This window comes from Rhinolophus sinicus, chromosome 15 (genome assembly GCF_057876585.1).
Source record: "Rhinolophus sinicus isolate RSI-liver-muscle chromosome 15, RSI-T2T, whole genome shotgun sequence".
In the NCBI taxonomy this organism is placed as follows: domain Eukaryota; kingdom Metazoa; phylum Chordata; class Mammalia; order Chiroptera; family Rhinolophidae; genus Rhinolophus; species Rhinolophus sinicus.
The window spans coordinates 77,303,783-77,318,725 of NC_142515.1; the positions used below are offsets into that span (position 1 = coordinate 77,303,783).

The window sequence follows — 14,943 nt, forward strand, 5'->3', positions numbered from 1 at the left end:
TGGCTAGACATGTGATGTTATTAAGGAATTACTGCCCATTTATTTAGGTGTGATAATAGCAGTGAAGTTATGTTACCAAAAAAAGTTTTCATATTTTACAGATACAGACTGAAATGTTTCTAGCTGGGATTTGCCGCCGGGAGGGAAATAAGGTGAAACCAAATTGGTTGAAGTTGGGTGGTGGCATATAGAGGTTCATTCGATGTAAGAAACTTCCAAACCTATAGAGAATTTTTCGAGTTTATTTGAGCCGGGGAGCAAGATCTCAAATGCTCGGGAGAATAAATTTTGCAGTTTCTTTTATGCATTTGAGATTAAGGAGGGAATGTAAGGAAGATTACATGGAGGTGGGAGAAAGCAAAGTGAGGGTTGGATTATAGGATAGTTATTTGCTCTCTTGAGGGTGGTAATGTCTTAGAACAGGGGTGTCCAAACTGTAGCCCGCGGGCCAACTGCGTCCCTCAATCCATTTTTAATTGGCCCGCAGCAAATTCCAAAAATATACTTAGTTTATTTAAATAAACCAGGTGACGCAATGTGCACTTCACCTCGAGAGAGTGGCCCGGCTGTTTGTGTATTTTACCGCATATCGCCCTTGGTGAAAAACGTTGAAAAAAGTTTGGACACACCTGTCTTAGAAGGAGTGGTCTGAAAGGGTGGTTCACACATTAGAAAGAGGGATCTAAAAAAAGGCATTTCAAAGGTGTGTTACCCAAGGTGCACAAGAACAACAGACAGGGCTTGCTTATGGCAAAACAAGATAACTTTTACTAAAAAAAGTTATATGCCTGGGGTGGGACCATCCACCATGGCCTGCCCAATTCAGAATTTATGATCAGATCACCCTTGAGGTTACATTCCATAGAACCCCTTTTCCATCTATAGGTTCATTAGACTATTCTCCCCACTTTAAAGTGTCTAACCTTTTCCATTAAAAAACATTTTAAAACATTTAAGTTTTGGTATACTTCTTAGCAGTCTTTTATCTGGGTATTTTCAACAATTGTTAGGACTTTCTGGCACATAGTAAGCCCTCAATAAACATTGGAAGAAGCACCACAGCTTAATGGTTACGAATACAGCTCTGGGGTGGAAACCTGCTTGCTTCTTACTAACTGTGGCATCCTGGGTGAGTCAATGAGTTCTGTTTCCCACCTATAAATTGGGCTGGTAAATTATGCCCACCTCCTAGGGTTGATGTAAATACTAGATAAATTATGATATGTAAAAGATTTATTTTTTTTCCTTTTTATTTTTATTGTTAGTTTCAGGTAAAATACTTATTTTTTGTGTGTAACCATGTTCTTTTATGTGTCATAATTTATTTAGGTTAACAGTTCCTCAAAAAATTAAACACACAATTACCATGTGATCCAGCAGTTCCACTTCTCAGTATCTACCCAAAAGAATTGAAAGCAGGGACTCCAACAGACATTGGCACACACATGGTCATTCCAGCCAAAAGGTGGAAGCAACCCAAATGTCTATTGACAGATGAGGGATAAACAAAATGTGGTCCATCCAGACAATGGAATATTATTCTGCCTTAGAAAAGGACATCCTGACACCGGCTACAGCATGGATGGGCTCTGAGGACATGATGTTCAGTGAAATAAGCCAGTCACAAAAGGACTATTGTGTGATTCCCTTATATGAGGTCTCCAGCAGTCAAATTTGTGGACAAAAAGGGGGTTCTAACTTCCTGGGTGATCTGATCATAAATCCCTAACTGGACAGATCAGGGAGGGTAGTCAGGCCTGAAGCAGGTAACTTGTTAGTAAAATGTTTATCTTTGCCTTAAGCCAGCATCTGGGCTAACACACTTTTGAAATGCCCCCTTTCAGGCCTCTCCTAAAACACGCAAGAGAGCACATCATCTTAACTATCCTGTAATCCAATCACTGTTACTCGCTTCCACCTTCATATAATCTTATGTTCCCTCTTTAATCTCAGATGCATAAAATACTGCAAACTGTTGTTTTCCAAAGCATTTTTCTCCATCTGTTGAGATCTGGCTTTAAGGTATATCCTGTCTGGTTCAAACACATTTTTATGAAAATTATCTACAGGTTTGTTCTTACATTGACAAATCCAGAGACAGAAAGTAAATAGTGGGGGCTAGGGGCTGGGGGAGGGGGATGAGCAGTTAGTGTTTAATGGGGATAGAGTTTCAATTTGGGAAGGTGAGGAAGTTCTGGAGATGGACGGTGGGGGTGGTTGCACAACAATGGTAATGTACTTAATGCTAATGAACTGTACACTTAAAAATGGTTGAGATGGTAAATTTTACGTATGTGTATTTCACCTTTAAAACAAAATAAAACCCCTGAAGACAGTGCCCGGCACAAAGTGAGTAGGTCGTGCTTATTAAATCACTGAAATTAGAGTAACTGAAATAGTACTCCCGAGGGGACAGTCACATCAATCTTGTTCCCTAGTAATGTGCCCAGGGCCTAACAAATCTGAGGCTCCAGAAAGAGCTGACCTTTGCTTGAAGCCCTTCCAGGTGTCTCATTGCTTCACCTGGCCCTTCTGAAGCCTGTTCACCCTCTGCCCTCTGCACAGCCCACCCTGCCCAAACCCAGCGGAGTCAGCACCCCCAGGGTCCATGTAAATGATCCCTGGAGTGTGCGCCCCACCAGATCCCCCGCCCAGGGTGCTCCTCAGCCCAGAGCATGCGCCTGGCTCACCCCAGCTCCCATCAGAACAGCTCCCACAGCTATGAGTTCTTCGGGAGGATGTCTGGGTTTGCCCATCCCTCTAGCAAGGCAGCCAGAACCTGGAATCTGAAAGGTATAGGTCTCTACCTGGTGGCTCTCCTAGGGGTCAAGGACACATACACTGGGGTCATGTGGTCAGTACAGGGAGGGGACTGGCCACGTCACCTCCTCCTTCTCCTCCTCCACAGTGGGGAGAAACAGAAAAGCAGAACCCCAGCTCATCTCCCCTCCCCATCACCAGCGTCCAGCTGGGTCCTCCTCAGAGGTCAGACGGTCAGTTTAGGATGGAGATGCAGAGAGCTGGATGGGGCTGGTATCGCCAACATCTCCTGGGCCAGCCCTTTGCCAGTCTTTGTTGGGACCCCAGGTGAGGTGGTGGCCAATTGGGGAGTAGATGGAAGCAATGAGAAGTCTACCCAAGGGCTGGAAGTCGGGAGCAGTGGGCAGCCCTCCCCTCCTGGAGGACTGTCCTCAGGTCTTAGCGCTGTTGGTCTAGGGCCAGAGTTTAATGTCAACCCCCAGCCTTCCCTCCCTCCCCCACAGGGGCAGCTTGGAGAGGATCCACCCCATCCTTAGCGACCCCGAGACCCCTGTGGTCAGCTCCTAGAGGCCTCTGCATGGTCCTGGGCGGGGCTCAGGCCTGGTCTTCTAGCTCCCTATAAGACTGAGCAGGGCAGTGCAGCCCACCGCAGGGCATGAGCAGGGAGGGGCCTGGCTCAGGGGGGGCCATCTGGAATAGAGAAAGAAGACAAAGGCGCAGCGGCAAGTTTCTGTCCAGGAAGTCAGATTATACATTTTAGTAATGGGCCAGAGAAATGAGGCATCGGGCAACAGTGCAGGACGGGCCACAGGGAGAATAAGAGATCCGAGAGCTGGGGTTTGGCGTCAATCTTACAAAGTGTATAAAGAATCTGTTTCTCTACAGTAACAAAAAAACGAAAGGCTACAAGAGCAGTTGTATATACAAAACACGGAGATATTGCTTCACTTGCAAATAGATTCCTGACCAGACAGGGAGACAAGACAGAGGGAAGGGCACAGGGAAGGGTGGGGAGCGCGCTGCGTGCAAAAAGGAGGGGAGAAGGGAGGGGGGTCTTCTCCCAGCATAAATCTGCAGGCAGGAGCTGGAGTCACGCACGCACGGGAGAGGCTGGAGGTCAAAGGCATGTGCCGGTGCTGGCTGTGCGTGGGGAGTGGGGTGCCGGGAGCCTGTGTCTGCCTACCCGGCCCCCGGGTCACATACTCTTCAGGCTTCAGCCCATAGGGGGTTTCTGGGTGGGGACTGAGGCCTGATGGGCCAACTGGCCAGAGAGGGAGGGAGGCAAATGCTCCCTGGAGTCTGCTGTGGAAAACTGGAGAAGCCTGTTCAGCATGCCCATCCTCTTGCCTCTGGCTGGCCCTGTCCATCGGGCCACCCTCTCTGCCCTGCCCAGAAGCCCAGTGGGACCCAAGAAGAGCAGGTGCAGCAGCCAGGGCTTTGGGTTTTCCTGGGGGGGGGACAGGAGGTGTCGCTTGACTCCTGCTCTTCCAAAGACCCAGTTGGCTGTGCAGAGCTCAGTGGGAGGGTGGGAACCAGTCACGGAGGGACAGAAAGGGTCAGGGCAGGGAGGACAGCGCGGTGAGGGGTGGGCAGAGGACGAGGACGTGCACGCACACTCAGGTGAGGTGCGGGGTGGTCACAGGTTCTGACAGCACTGTAGCTTGTTGGGTTTCTGTCCATCGGTAGTGGGCGGGACGCTGATGTCCACCACGTTGTTGCCAGGGGACTCGTCGTGCGCTGCGCGGTCTGCTATCTGCTTCTGTGACACGATGCGGTAGATCTCTGCAATGAGGGGAAGCGGGTGAGCCCTGCCTGCAGTGACTGCCTGTAGGACTCATCTGGATGCCACCTCCCCTGGGTAGTGCCCCGGGGGCTGTGTCCAGGGCCCCGCCCAAGGGACCCTACTGTGCCCTACCTGCCCCCATGACACAAGGGTTCCCCCTGTGTACTCAGCAAGGGCAGAACACATCTGGTCACAGAGGTCCCCCCCAGCCCAGGCCTCTTCTTGAAGATCAGATACCGCCTCCTCCTCAGAATACACTCCCAGAAGTCCAGGGGCTCTGCGCCTGAGGCCACCTGCCTCCCCAGCTGGCTGTGCCCTGGTGGAGCTATGGCAGGACCCACCCACCAGAGCTGAGTCCAGGGGGGGGTCTCTGGGTCCTGAGTGCCAGCAGGGGTGGGATCCCCTGACCTCCTGGAACATGACATGTTTGTCCTCCTGTCCAGACTGACTGGCAGGTTTAAAGAATGAAGGTTCAGGGGCTGCATGCAGGAGCATGGGACCAAAGTGGCTGGTGCCCTTCCCATGCCACCCTCAGTGGGCCCGGAGGGGCTCCTGTGGCCCTGCCAGCCCTGGAACCACCTGTGAGGATGTTCTTGAAAGCTTCCTCTACGTTGGTGGAGTCCAAGGCTGAGGTCTCAATGAAGGACAAGTTGTTCTTTTCTGGAACAGAAAGAATATTGCCCAGGTGAGTGGAGCGTGGTGTTCCCCTGCACGCTCTTGGAGACCCTGCCTGCTGCACCTGGCCTAGGAAATGAAGGGCTGGGCCCAAAGGGGTAGGACCGAGATGCCCACTCCTGGTGCGGAGGCTGGCACTGAAGCCAAGGGAAAATGGGAGGGGCCTAGAGAGGACTGACTGCCCCCAAATACTTCTCCGCCACCTTAGTCAGTCTCGCTGTCAGAGCTGGACCCTGCGGGAGGCCCTGGCCGAAGTGAAAGCCCTCTCCTCTAGCTGGCAGGCACTTACCTGCGAAGGCACGGGCCTCGTCAGTGGGCACGGCCCGCAGGTGGCGCAGGTCGCTCTTGTTGCCCACCAGCATGATGACGATGTTGCTGTCAGCATGGTCCCGCAGCTCCTTCAGCCAGCGCTCCACGTTCTCATACGTCAGGTGCTTGGCAATGTCATATACCAGCAGTGCGCCCACTGCGCCGCGGTAGTACCTGCGGGGATGGGGCCGGGCCCAGGTGTGAGCTGCCTGCTAGCGCCCCACAGAGACCCAGGCTCTGCGGGCAGCGGCTCAGGGCCCACGCACAGAGCCAGTTGAGGGGCAGCCATCCCGGCCTCACAGGAGGGCGCCCGTCCCAGACTCAGCCCAGGACTCTGGGGGCCTGAGGAGGGAGTTTAAGGCCTGGAAACAGAAGACACCCACAAACTCAGCCACACAGAAGGGAGAAGGAAACAGTGCCGTGCAGGGAAAGGGCTGCTGCTGGGCAAAGTTCTGTGCCTGTCATGGCCTGGCCCAACCTGGAGGGATTATGGAGATGGGGAGGTGAGCAGGCCTCAGTGGAGGGCATCCACAGGACAGCACGTGAAAAATGGGAGAATGGCCGGGGGTTTGGACAGGTCTAGGAGGAAGCAGCTCGAGTAGGTCCTGATGGCTGGGTGGCCACAGGGAGGTAAGGGAAGACTGGGAACATGGCCAGACAGGGTGGGCTGAGCAGGCAGGGCTGGGGAGCGGGTTGGATGAAGAGGCCCACACCAGGCCCCGATAACAGCCCTCACTGTGCAGCCAGCACCCAGCAAAACTGCAGTGCCTCAGAGGGACTCCAGGGTCAGAGGGGCCGTGGGACATGCCCATCAGGGGTCGCATTATGGTCCTGAGGGTCCCACAGCTGCTGGGCCAACTATTGTCGAGGCTGTGCTCTCCCCTTCTTCTTCTGCCCAGCTCCCACCCACCCTTTGGGGCCCGCGGCCCCCGCATCTCCTCAACCCTGCCACTCACGCGGAGGTGATGGCGCGGTAGCGCTCCTGGCCGGCAGTGTCCCAGATCTGCGCCTTGATGGTCTTGCCGTCCACCTGGATGCTGCGGGTGGCAAACTCCACGCCGATGGTGCTCTTGCTCTCTAGGTTGAACTCGTTGCGGGTGAAGCGGGATAGCAGGTTGCTCTTCCCCACGCCCGAGTCCCCGATGAGCACCACTGTGGGGACGACAAGGGACATAGGTGATGCTCCATGGTCCAGACCGGGCAGCACCACCAGGGCAAGACCCATGAGCCACTCATGTCCACCCACAGAGCCTTCATAGCATTGCCTTGGGTGCTACAGACACGTGACAGCCCACAACAAGATGGAGTCAGAGATGTCCTGGAGCCCCACGCCAGACGCACCACATTTCCCAGTGCAGAAGCCAACAGCAGCTCCGGGCTTCCATAAACACAGCCACTGTAGACAGCACAATACCCCTCCCTGTGTCTGATCCTTCAGAGCAGGGCTGTCCCAGCTGGGGCACAGGGACCTAGGCATCCCAGCAGGCAGGGGATCCATCAAACCCCAAACCTCCATTGCAATCTGGTGGCCGGAGTAAGCTCCCAGGCTGGGCAACCTTGGGCAACTAACTTAACCTCTCTGGGCTGCCTTTTCCACAAGGGTGAAGAGAAAGACGGGAACAAGAGTCACCTCAAGGAAGGGGACACAAGAACTTGCGGGTCAGAACTCAGCCAGCACCCAGCCCGCTAAGACAGGTGGGGGAGGTATTATTACTATTGTCCCACTAGGTTCCTACCTACAAGGGTCTGGCTCTGGAATTTCAAGTAATAGCAAATGAGAAGCTTCACGTCCCATGCCCACCCAGCTGCTTCCTCATGGGAAAGCTGCTGCAAGCAAACCAATATACAACCCAGCACAGCCAACTCACCCACGTGAAACAGGAATGTGCCCTCTGGACGCAGCCTGGAGGAGACAGAGCCTGCTACCCCTCCTATCCCAACCGCAGGGTTGGACCGCCCTGCAGGGACGTCCAGGATAGAGCCCTCTTGAAAAGGGCAGAACAGGCCTGGTCCGTCTTCTCCCTTTAAGGGTGGGGCCACGAGAAGGGGTCCAGGAAGGGTCTGGGCTCTGGAGGGCCATCCTCACCCAGGGCACACTGGTGCTGACTTATATCCGCGTGTGCGCACACATGTATAGGTATATGTTCGGCGCAGATGGAACATATAGAAGCCTGACCAGACACCCCAGCTTTGAACCACATGGACCCTCAAGTGTGGGTCTTGGGCTCTGGAACTGCGGGTGGTTCAGCTCAGTGGAGAGCCAGGTGGCTGCAGGCTTGGTCACCCTCAACCCTGATAAAAAGTTTCTCCTCAATTAAAACTGTTATGTGTGTGTATCCAGATTCACCCTCTTTTTTCTTTTTTTTTCTTTTAATTTTTATCGGGGAACTGTGTGTTTTTCCTATCAGCCCCAAGTCGTTGTCCTTCAGTCTAGTTGTGGAGGGCGCAGCCCAGCTCCAAGTCCAGTTGCTGTTTTCAATCTTTAGTTGCAGGGGGCGCAGCCCAACATCCTATGTGGGAATCGAACTGGCAACCCTGTTGTTCAGAGCTCACGCTCTAACCAACTGAGCCATCTGGCCGCCCTCACCCTCACTTCTTACCACCTTCACTGCCAGTACCCTAATCCAGGCCGCCACCATCTCTCCCTGGATTGCTGAGCCAGCCTCCTCCCTGGTGTCTTCGAGTTTACTCTCATCCCCAACCAAGAAACTGTTCTCCCCTCTGCAGCCACCAGAGGGCGCCCGTGAGCACCTGAGTCAGGTCCTGCGCCTCCTCCACCCACATCCCTCCAGACTCCTCCCTCCCTCGGGGTAAAAGCCCAAGTCCTCCCCTGGCCCACAAGGCCCTGCACGACCTGCCCCTCCCTGTCCTCACCTCCTCTCTCTCCCTCTCACTCACTTTCCTCCTGCCACATGGGCTCCCTCGGGACTCAGCGATGTGCAGGTGCAAGCTGCCCTTTGCCTGGAATGTTCTTCCCCAGGAACCCACCTGCTTCCCACCCTCATCTCCTCTGTGTGGCATGTGTCCCCTCCCTGCTGTCCTCTTAACACTCCCCACTCCCCTGCCTTGCCTTTCCTTCACAGCTCTCCCCACCCTCTCACACTGGCCAGGTTTCACTTATTTGTTGTTTGCCAGTCTGTTTCAAGGGCGGGAGCTCGGACAGTCTGGTTCCCTGCTGTATCCCCAGGGTCTGGCACAGGGCCCTGCACACAAGACAGAGTGAACAAACAAATGATAAAGTGGCTACGGAGCCTCCCAGGCCCACCTCCTCCCTCACTTGGAGGATGCCAAGGTCACCATTCTCAGGCAACGGTGGAGGAGGCAGCCCCATGACCCACCACACTCTGGACTGGCTGCTTCAGAGCCAAGAACAATATGAACAAGAAGAACGCTTAAAAATGAATCTGTGCTGTGAAAGCCTTTGATTCTCATCACCTCACAGAAGCCTCATGTAGCCCATTTTACAGATAAGGAAACTGAGGCACAGACAAGGGCCTCAGACAAGGCCCATGGTGAGCAGAAAGTGGCAGAGCAGAGGTCTGCGCAGGCTTGCTCCCACTTCTCAACTGTGTTCACCAGGGCCACCCAGCTGAAAAGTGGTCTGGCAGGATTTGAACCCACGTTTTCTGGGTCTAGAGCTGAGCTCAGAGGTCTGAGTTCAGCCTCTTCCTATCCCACTACCTGGAGCATCCTGACCCCCTGGAGTAGTTGGCAAACTCCTGCTCATCCTTCAAAACCCCTCGGTTCAGGCCACTTTTCTCCCCCAAATCACCATGTGGCCTGGCCCACAAGATCTGTGACGACAGGACCAGTGTCCTGACTTCAGAGACACATGGAAAACAGGAGGAGATGGATATGGGCCTGCCAAGAGCTCCCAACCATGCTGGCTGGGCCCCAAATCGACTCCCAGGCCATGTAGGGCCAGGCTGGACTGACTGTGGGGCCCACCATCCACACCCCCAACCCCTCACCTCCTTCCCATGGTGGCCACAGGAACCTGGCCAAGGCCGGTGAGGTCTTTTCACAGTTCTCACATCCTCAGGAACAGAACAGGAAATGAGGAGAGTCCCTTTGGGCTCTGCCCTGTATCCCCCACCTCTCACTTCCTTCCCAGCTTTGTCCCAGTGTCAGGGTCTCCTTAGCCCCATTAGTTCTGACCTGGCCCAGCCAACAATGTCCTCAGCCCCACAGGCCAGGCCCAGTCCTAATGGCTTTATTATTGAGTTCTCGGGCCACCCTAGAGACAAATGTCATATTATCATTCCCCATGTACAGTTGGCGACACTCAACCCAGAGTGACCAAGTCCTCCAGCCCAAGGTCACCCTGTGAGAACAGGGGAGGCCAAAACAGGACGAGGGCCACCAGCCACTGCCCAGAAGAATGTCGGGAAGGCCGGGCAGCCCAGGCACTTCCTGGCACAGGTGCCCGATGCAGAGAGGTGGCCAGCAGGGCAGGGGCCGGGCTGGCCCTGGGTACACTCTGGGAATGAGAACAGCATTGTCAAAGGCACAAGTGATCTGTTGTCTTGGGGAAATAAAGGGCCCTTGAGGCCCCCAACATTTCCACAGAAATGAGTGGCATCACTGGCCAGGAAATGGCCTCTCTGGACCGGCCACTTGGCTGGCAGGGCAGGCAGGCGCAGTTGGCAAAAACAAAGAGCTGGCACCTCTTGAAGGCCTGGGTCCTCTGGCCTACCCCATGGCAGTGTGGCCCCCCAGGGGCCCACACTCTGAGGTTCAGGCAGACTGAGTGGCCATTCGAGTGAGGGGCAGGCTCCCCTACTCCAGGCAGAGCACGACTTCACCACTGCTCCAGGAAGTGGCCCTGACTGCCCCAGGGACCAGCCCTTGGGGGCAATCCTGTCACAACTATTCCCAGGGGAATCAGCGAGCAGAGGGGAAGTGCCCATAGCTGGGGCACAGGCAGGGCTGCTGTTCGCAATGAGAAGAGATGGTGCAGTCAGTTCCTAGACCAGTGGGCCTCATGGGGTTCCGCCCAGGCTGCAGAGCCAGGAGGCTGCCTCGGGAGCACTTGGCAGAGAGAGAGAGGTGAGCACGGGGGCTGGCCTGTTTCCCAGAGCCGGCTGCCACTCTCTTCTCGCCCCTTCCCAGAAGGACTCACAGATGGGGCCGGGGTGGACACAAACCAGAGGACAGGGTCCTGGGCCACCGTGCAAGCAGCCCACATCACCACCTCATGGGCCAGGTGAGTGGCTGGAGGCACTGGGAAGGCTCAGTGGCCCTTGAGAACACCAATGCTCCTCCCACTGTGGACCCTGCAGCCCGGTCTATCAGAGGAGAGGTCGGGGAGTCCCCAGGGACTGATCGTCAGGCTGAGAAAATGGCCCACAGCTGACAGGACAAAATGTTAGCAGGATAAATGTGAGAACCTAAAATTAGGTACAAATAAACAACTTCACTCCTGGGGAAGCGGGGAATGTACAGAGAGGAAAATAACCACCACATGGGGAAAACACCCCGGGGGATCTGCTGGCCTTGGCCATGGAGGTCAGGGGAGCCAACATGCGATGTGGCAGCCAAAACAAACAAGCCTGCTGGGAGGGCTGGATGGGGGCAGCCAGTGTCCCAAAGTGAGAGGTCTGGCCTCCCTGTGCCCAGCGCAGGGACAGGGGAAGGTGACCAAAGCCTGGGGAAGGCTGGGCACAGGGTAGCGGGCGAAAGGATGGCTATCCCCTTTTCTCCTAAAGGGATCCCCACACCAGGCAGCAGGGCTGGGGAGAAAGTCGGCCCTTGTTAACCCTTCTGGTGCAGCTGTGTCTTGGACGTCTCTCTAACATCCAGGTCTGACCCTCTGCAGGCCACAGGGTCTCGGGAGGGGCCGGAAGGGTGCAGCAGTCATGTTTTTGTCTACCTGACATATTTAGGGCAAGTGATGTGATGGTAGCAGCTTCCTTCCTCCCTTCTTTATCTGACAAAGTCAAATAAGAGTTTATTTTTCCTATTTAAGGAAGTGAAAACCTGAGTGAATGTGAAGACAAACATTAAGGGATAATAAGGGGGTCCTTGGACAAGGTGTAACTATGAAGGGGAGGGCTCAGAGGACCACAGTTAGAGGAACCCTGACCTTGTGGATTAGATTTTCACTTGCAACCCGGCTTGAGAAGGTCAGCAGGGCACCTGCTGGACTCAGAAAGGGAGGCCAGTGGGGTAGAGCTGCAGGGCAGGCAGGCACCCTTTGCCAGTTGTCCCAGAAGCCAGATTAGTGTTTCCAGGAAGTGAACTAGAGACAAGTCCTGGGAAGTACACAGCTGTTCCACTGCCCCTGACCCAGTAACGGTACTTCTGGGAACATACTTCAAGGAAGTAACCCAAAGGGTAAAAGATGATTAGTGCAAACATTTGGAGCTGGGTTATTTATAACAGCACACAGTTGAAAATAACAAGCAGGAATGACCACAGAACCCTGCAGGGAATGCCCCCTGCCCTGGCAATGCCACAGCCAGGCAGATGCCCAGCCCTGACCTGGGAGCAGCTGCCTCAGAGCAAGCTGAGTAGAGACAGGCACCAGCTGCAGCAGGACTAGAGTCCAGACCACCTGTCACCAGTCCCAAAAGCCCTGACAGAGCTTCCCCTGCTTCTAAGGTGACACCGCAAGACTCAGTCAGCACCACAGCCTTAGCCTGAAGCCTGCTGACCACACGGTCTTCTCTGCCAGTGACATATCAACCTGCAGGCGTTCCCAGACCCCACAGTGCTATGCGAGGATTCTGGGCTTTTTGCATGGGCACTCCCTTTACCCAGTAGCCTTTCAACACATGGATATCCCAGTTAGGGAGTGCTCCACTCACTCTCCACATCCCCAACGTCCCCAGGCCCCTAGATGCTTGATGGTCAGCCGAGGCTAGCTCCAGACCCAGGAGCACTCCCAGGGATGGCCAGGATCCCCTAGCGAGTGGAAGATGCCAACAGCTGGTGTGGGAGGCAGACCCTCACACAACAGGCAGCAGAGCAAACATACCCTGCATGGGCCCAGGAGTTAGCTCTCAAGGGCAGCCACTGTCAGCCAGGGAGCCCAGCACCGACAGCAGAAGACCTGGCAGAGGTCCAGCTTGGCACAGAAGGTGCTGTGAAGCCAGTGACCCCTAAACCAGCCCAGCTGAGAGACGGACTCCAGCGACATGTGGTGAGTCTCCCTAGCTTATGAGGCAGGGTGAAGGAGCTCTCCCGCTGGCCCCAGGCCAGCAATGGCTGCCTGACCTACCTAGGCCTTACTTGAGGCTCCCAGAGCCCTCTGTCCCTCCGGCAGGGAAAATCATCCAGCAGGTTGGCCCAGACCTGAGGCATCAGCGCGCATGTGTTGGGGGAGGCGGTCTGACAGCCCACTCCGGGATCCGGGTGCAAGCTCCCCGATACACTCCCTAAGTGGTAAAGCTCACAGCTGGCCTGGGTTCAAATCCTGCTCCAACACTTATTCATTGTGTTCTTGTCTTGTCTCCCTGGACCTCCGTTTCCAGACTGAATAATATTGACCTCAAAGGGCTGTGGTGAGAATTTCAATGAATTCAGGTGTGTAAAGTACTTAGAAAACTGCAGGTACTTTGGGTAGTGTTACTAAGAGTTCTAAGAGCTATGAGAGAGAGAACTGTTAACGACCAGACCTGGGTCCAGCACACACAGTCCCCTCCACCAGGCGCCCCTCCATGAAACCCAGGGTCCGCACCCAACCCAGTGTCCTCCACCACACACCTCAACACACATTATCCACCCCTCCCTTCCGGGCTCCGCCCCCAGACGCAGTCACCAATCAAGTCTGCTCCCGCCCACCCCCTGAAGAGTAACGCCCCAAACGCCCAGCCCACTTATTGGACACGCCCACCACGTCTTAGCCCCGCCCCCACCCCATGGAGTTTTCCACCCAACCCGGCCTGACAAACGCTAAGCGGTCCCGCCCCCTCCAGGGGCTCCGCCCCTAACGGCCTCTCCCACCTCGCTCTGGGACCCACCCCCTCTGGGCTCCGGCCCCGCCTCGGCGCAGCCAGGGCCCTCAGGCCTCTTTGTGCCACCCGCTCCGCATGGTGTCGTACCCCCACACAAAGCTGATCGAACCCGGGCTGCCCCGGCCTTCCCGGCTGCTTGACCCGCCGGGCCCCAAGCTCCGGGCTCCGGCCGAGGCCCAGCGGCCTGGAGGGCAGCTACGGCCCGCCTGTTCGCCGTCTCGCCGCCGCCCCCTCGCCCGTCTGTACCCCACCGGCCTTACCTTTGAATAGGTAGTCGTATTCGTCGTCCCGGGTCCCCATTGTCCTGGCGCTTCCGGCGGGATCGGCGACTCCGCAACCCCACCACAAACACCCTGCGGGGGCGGAGCCGGTGCCGCGCAGAGCGGCTGCCAGATGGCCAATCAACGGCGAGTGGCGTAGCGACCGGCACCCAGAAGAGCCAATCAGAGGTGGAAACAGAGCACCCGAGGTGGGCGCAGACTGGGATCCACCCTCCTTGCCCTCGGTCTCCCGGAGAAAGGCGGAAGGAATGCGGACTTTTCTGAAGTGACGGTCGCGTCATCCTATCAGAAGCGGACTCAGGAGGCGGAAGACTGGAAGAATGAAACAAATTGACAGAGCGAATAGCCAATAAGAGGCTTGATTCAGACCGGGCCCGACTAACAGGACCTGTCCAGGAAGGGAAATGGAGCTACGTCCAGGTGATGTTACGCTATTTAACGTCCCGATGACGTCATAGGTCAATGCGTGCCGCTCTGGGCCCCCTCCCCCACCCCAATTAATGACCGTTTCCGGGGGTCCTCTGCGCGGCGTCTTTTCAACCTAGAGGTCCTCTCTCCTCTGTCCGTTGCAGTTTTCATTCATATGTAAGTGACTCATTATGTCAACCCACTGCCTCAGTTTCCCTCTTCTGTATAACAGGAAAGAAACACCTCATTGAAATTTTTGAGTATATTTATGGATCATTTACCTAAACGTACTCAACCATCCATTTTCTGTCATTAAGTCTTTGTGTAATAAATATTTATAAATTCTTACTGAGCATCAGACTTTGTCCAACTTGATCTCCCCTTCTCTGCCCCTTACCCTGTTTTATTACACACACACACACACACACACACACACACACACTGCCCTAGGATTTATCACTACCTAACCTTAAAGTATGTATTTCTTTCTTGGTCCATTAATCTGTTTAGTTTCTGTCCCAAGTCAACAGAATCATCAGTCCTATGAGGGCAGGGACTTGGGCACAATCACTGCTGCGTCCTCAGTGCTCAATAAATATTTGATATGAGATGGATAACGTAAGCACAGAGCTCATGTGCTAGTTATTACAACTGCATTATAATTATTATTGCCTTCTGGACCTCATCCCTGGGATGTCCATCAGGCGTCCCAGACACCAGTTTGGCCTCCTTCCCCCTTTTCCTGTTGTCTTCATCCCGACTCCACCCC

The 14,943-nt window shown here is 54.9% G+C and overlaps 1 protein-coding gene across 1 annotated transcript; it reads right to left on the reverse strand.

Annotated features, from left to right (window-relative positions):
- Positions 1–3,487: 3,487 nt before the first annotated feature.
- Positions 3,488–13,935, reverse strand: RAB11B (RAB11B, member RAS oncogene family). Its single transcript, XM_019711955.3, has 5 exons — positions 13,746–13,935; positions 6,484–6,679; positions 5,508–5,701; positions 5,123–5,203; positions 3,488–4,542 (listed from the first exon to the last, which is right to left on the reverse strand). The coding sequence occupies exons 1-5, from the start codon at positions 13,783–13,785 to the stop codon at positions 4,397–4,399; spliced, it is 657 nt and encodes a 218-aa protein (XP_019567514.1). The 5' UTR covers positions 13,786–13,935; the 3' UTR covers positions 3,488–4,396.
- Positions 13,936–14,943: the final 1,008 nt, after the last annotated feature.

Bases quoted from the DNA above. Each gene is read 5' to 3' on its own strand.
- RAB11B (XM_019711955.3), bottom strand. From the start codon at position 13,785: ATGGGGACCCGGGACGACGAATACGACTACCTATTCAAAG. The intron at 5,702-6,483 runs GTGAGTGGCAGG...CCATCCCCGCAG, and splicing joins TACCGCGCCATCACCTCCGC to GTACTACCGCGGCGCAGTGG. The intron at 5,204-5,507 runs GTAAGTGCCTGC...TTTCTGTTCCAG, and splicing joins CGAGGCCCGTGCCTTCGCAG to AAAAGAACAACTTGTCCTTC.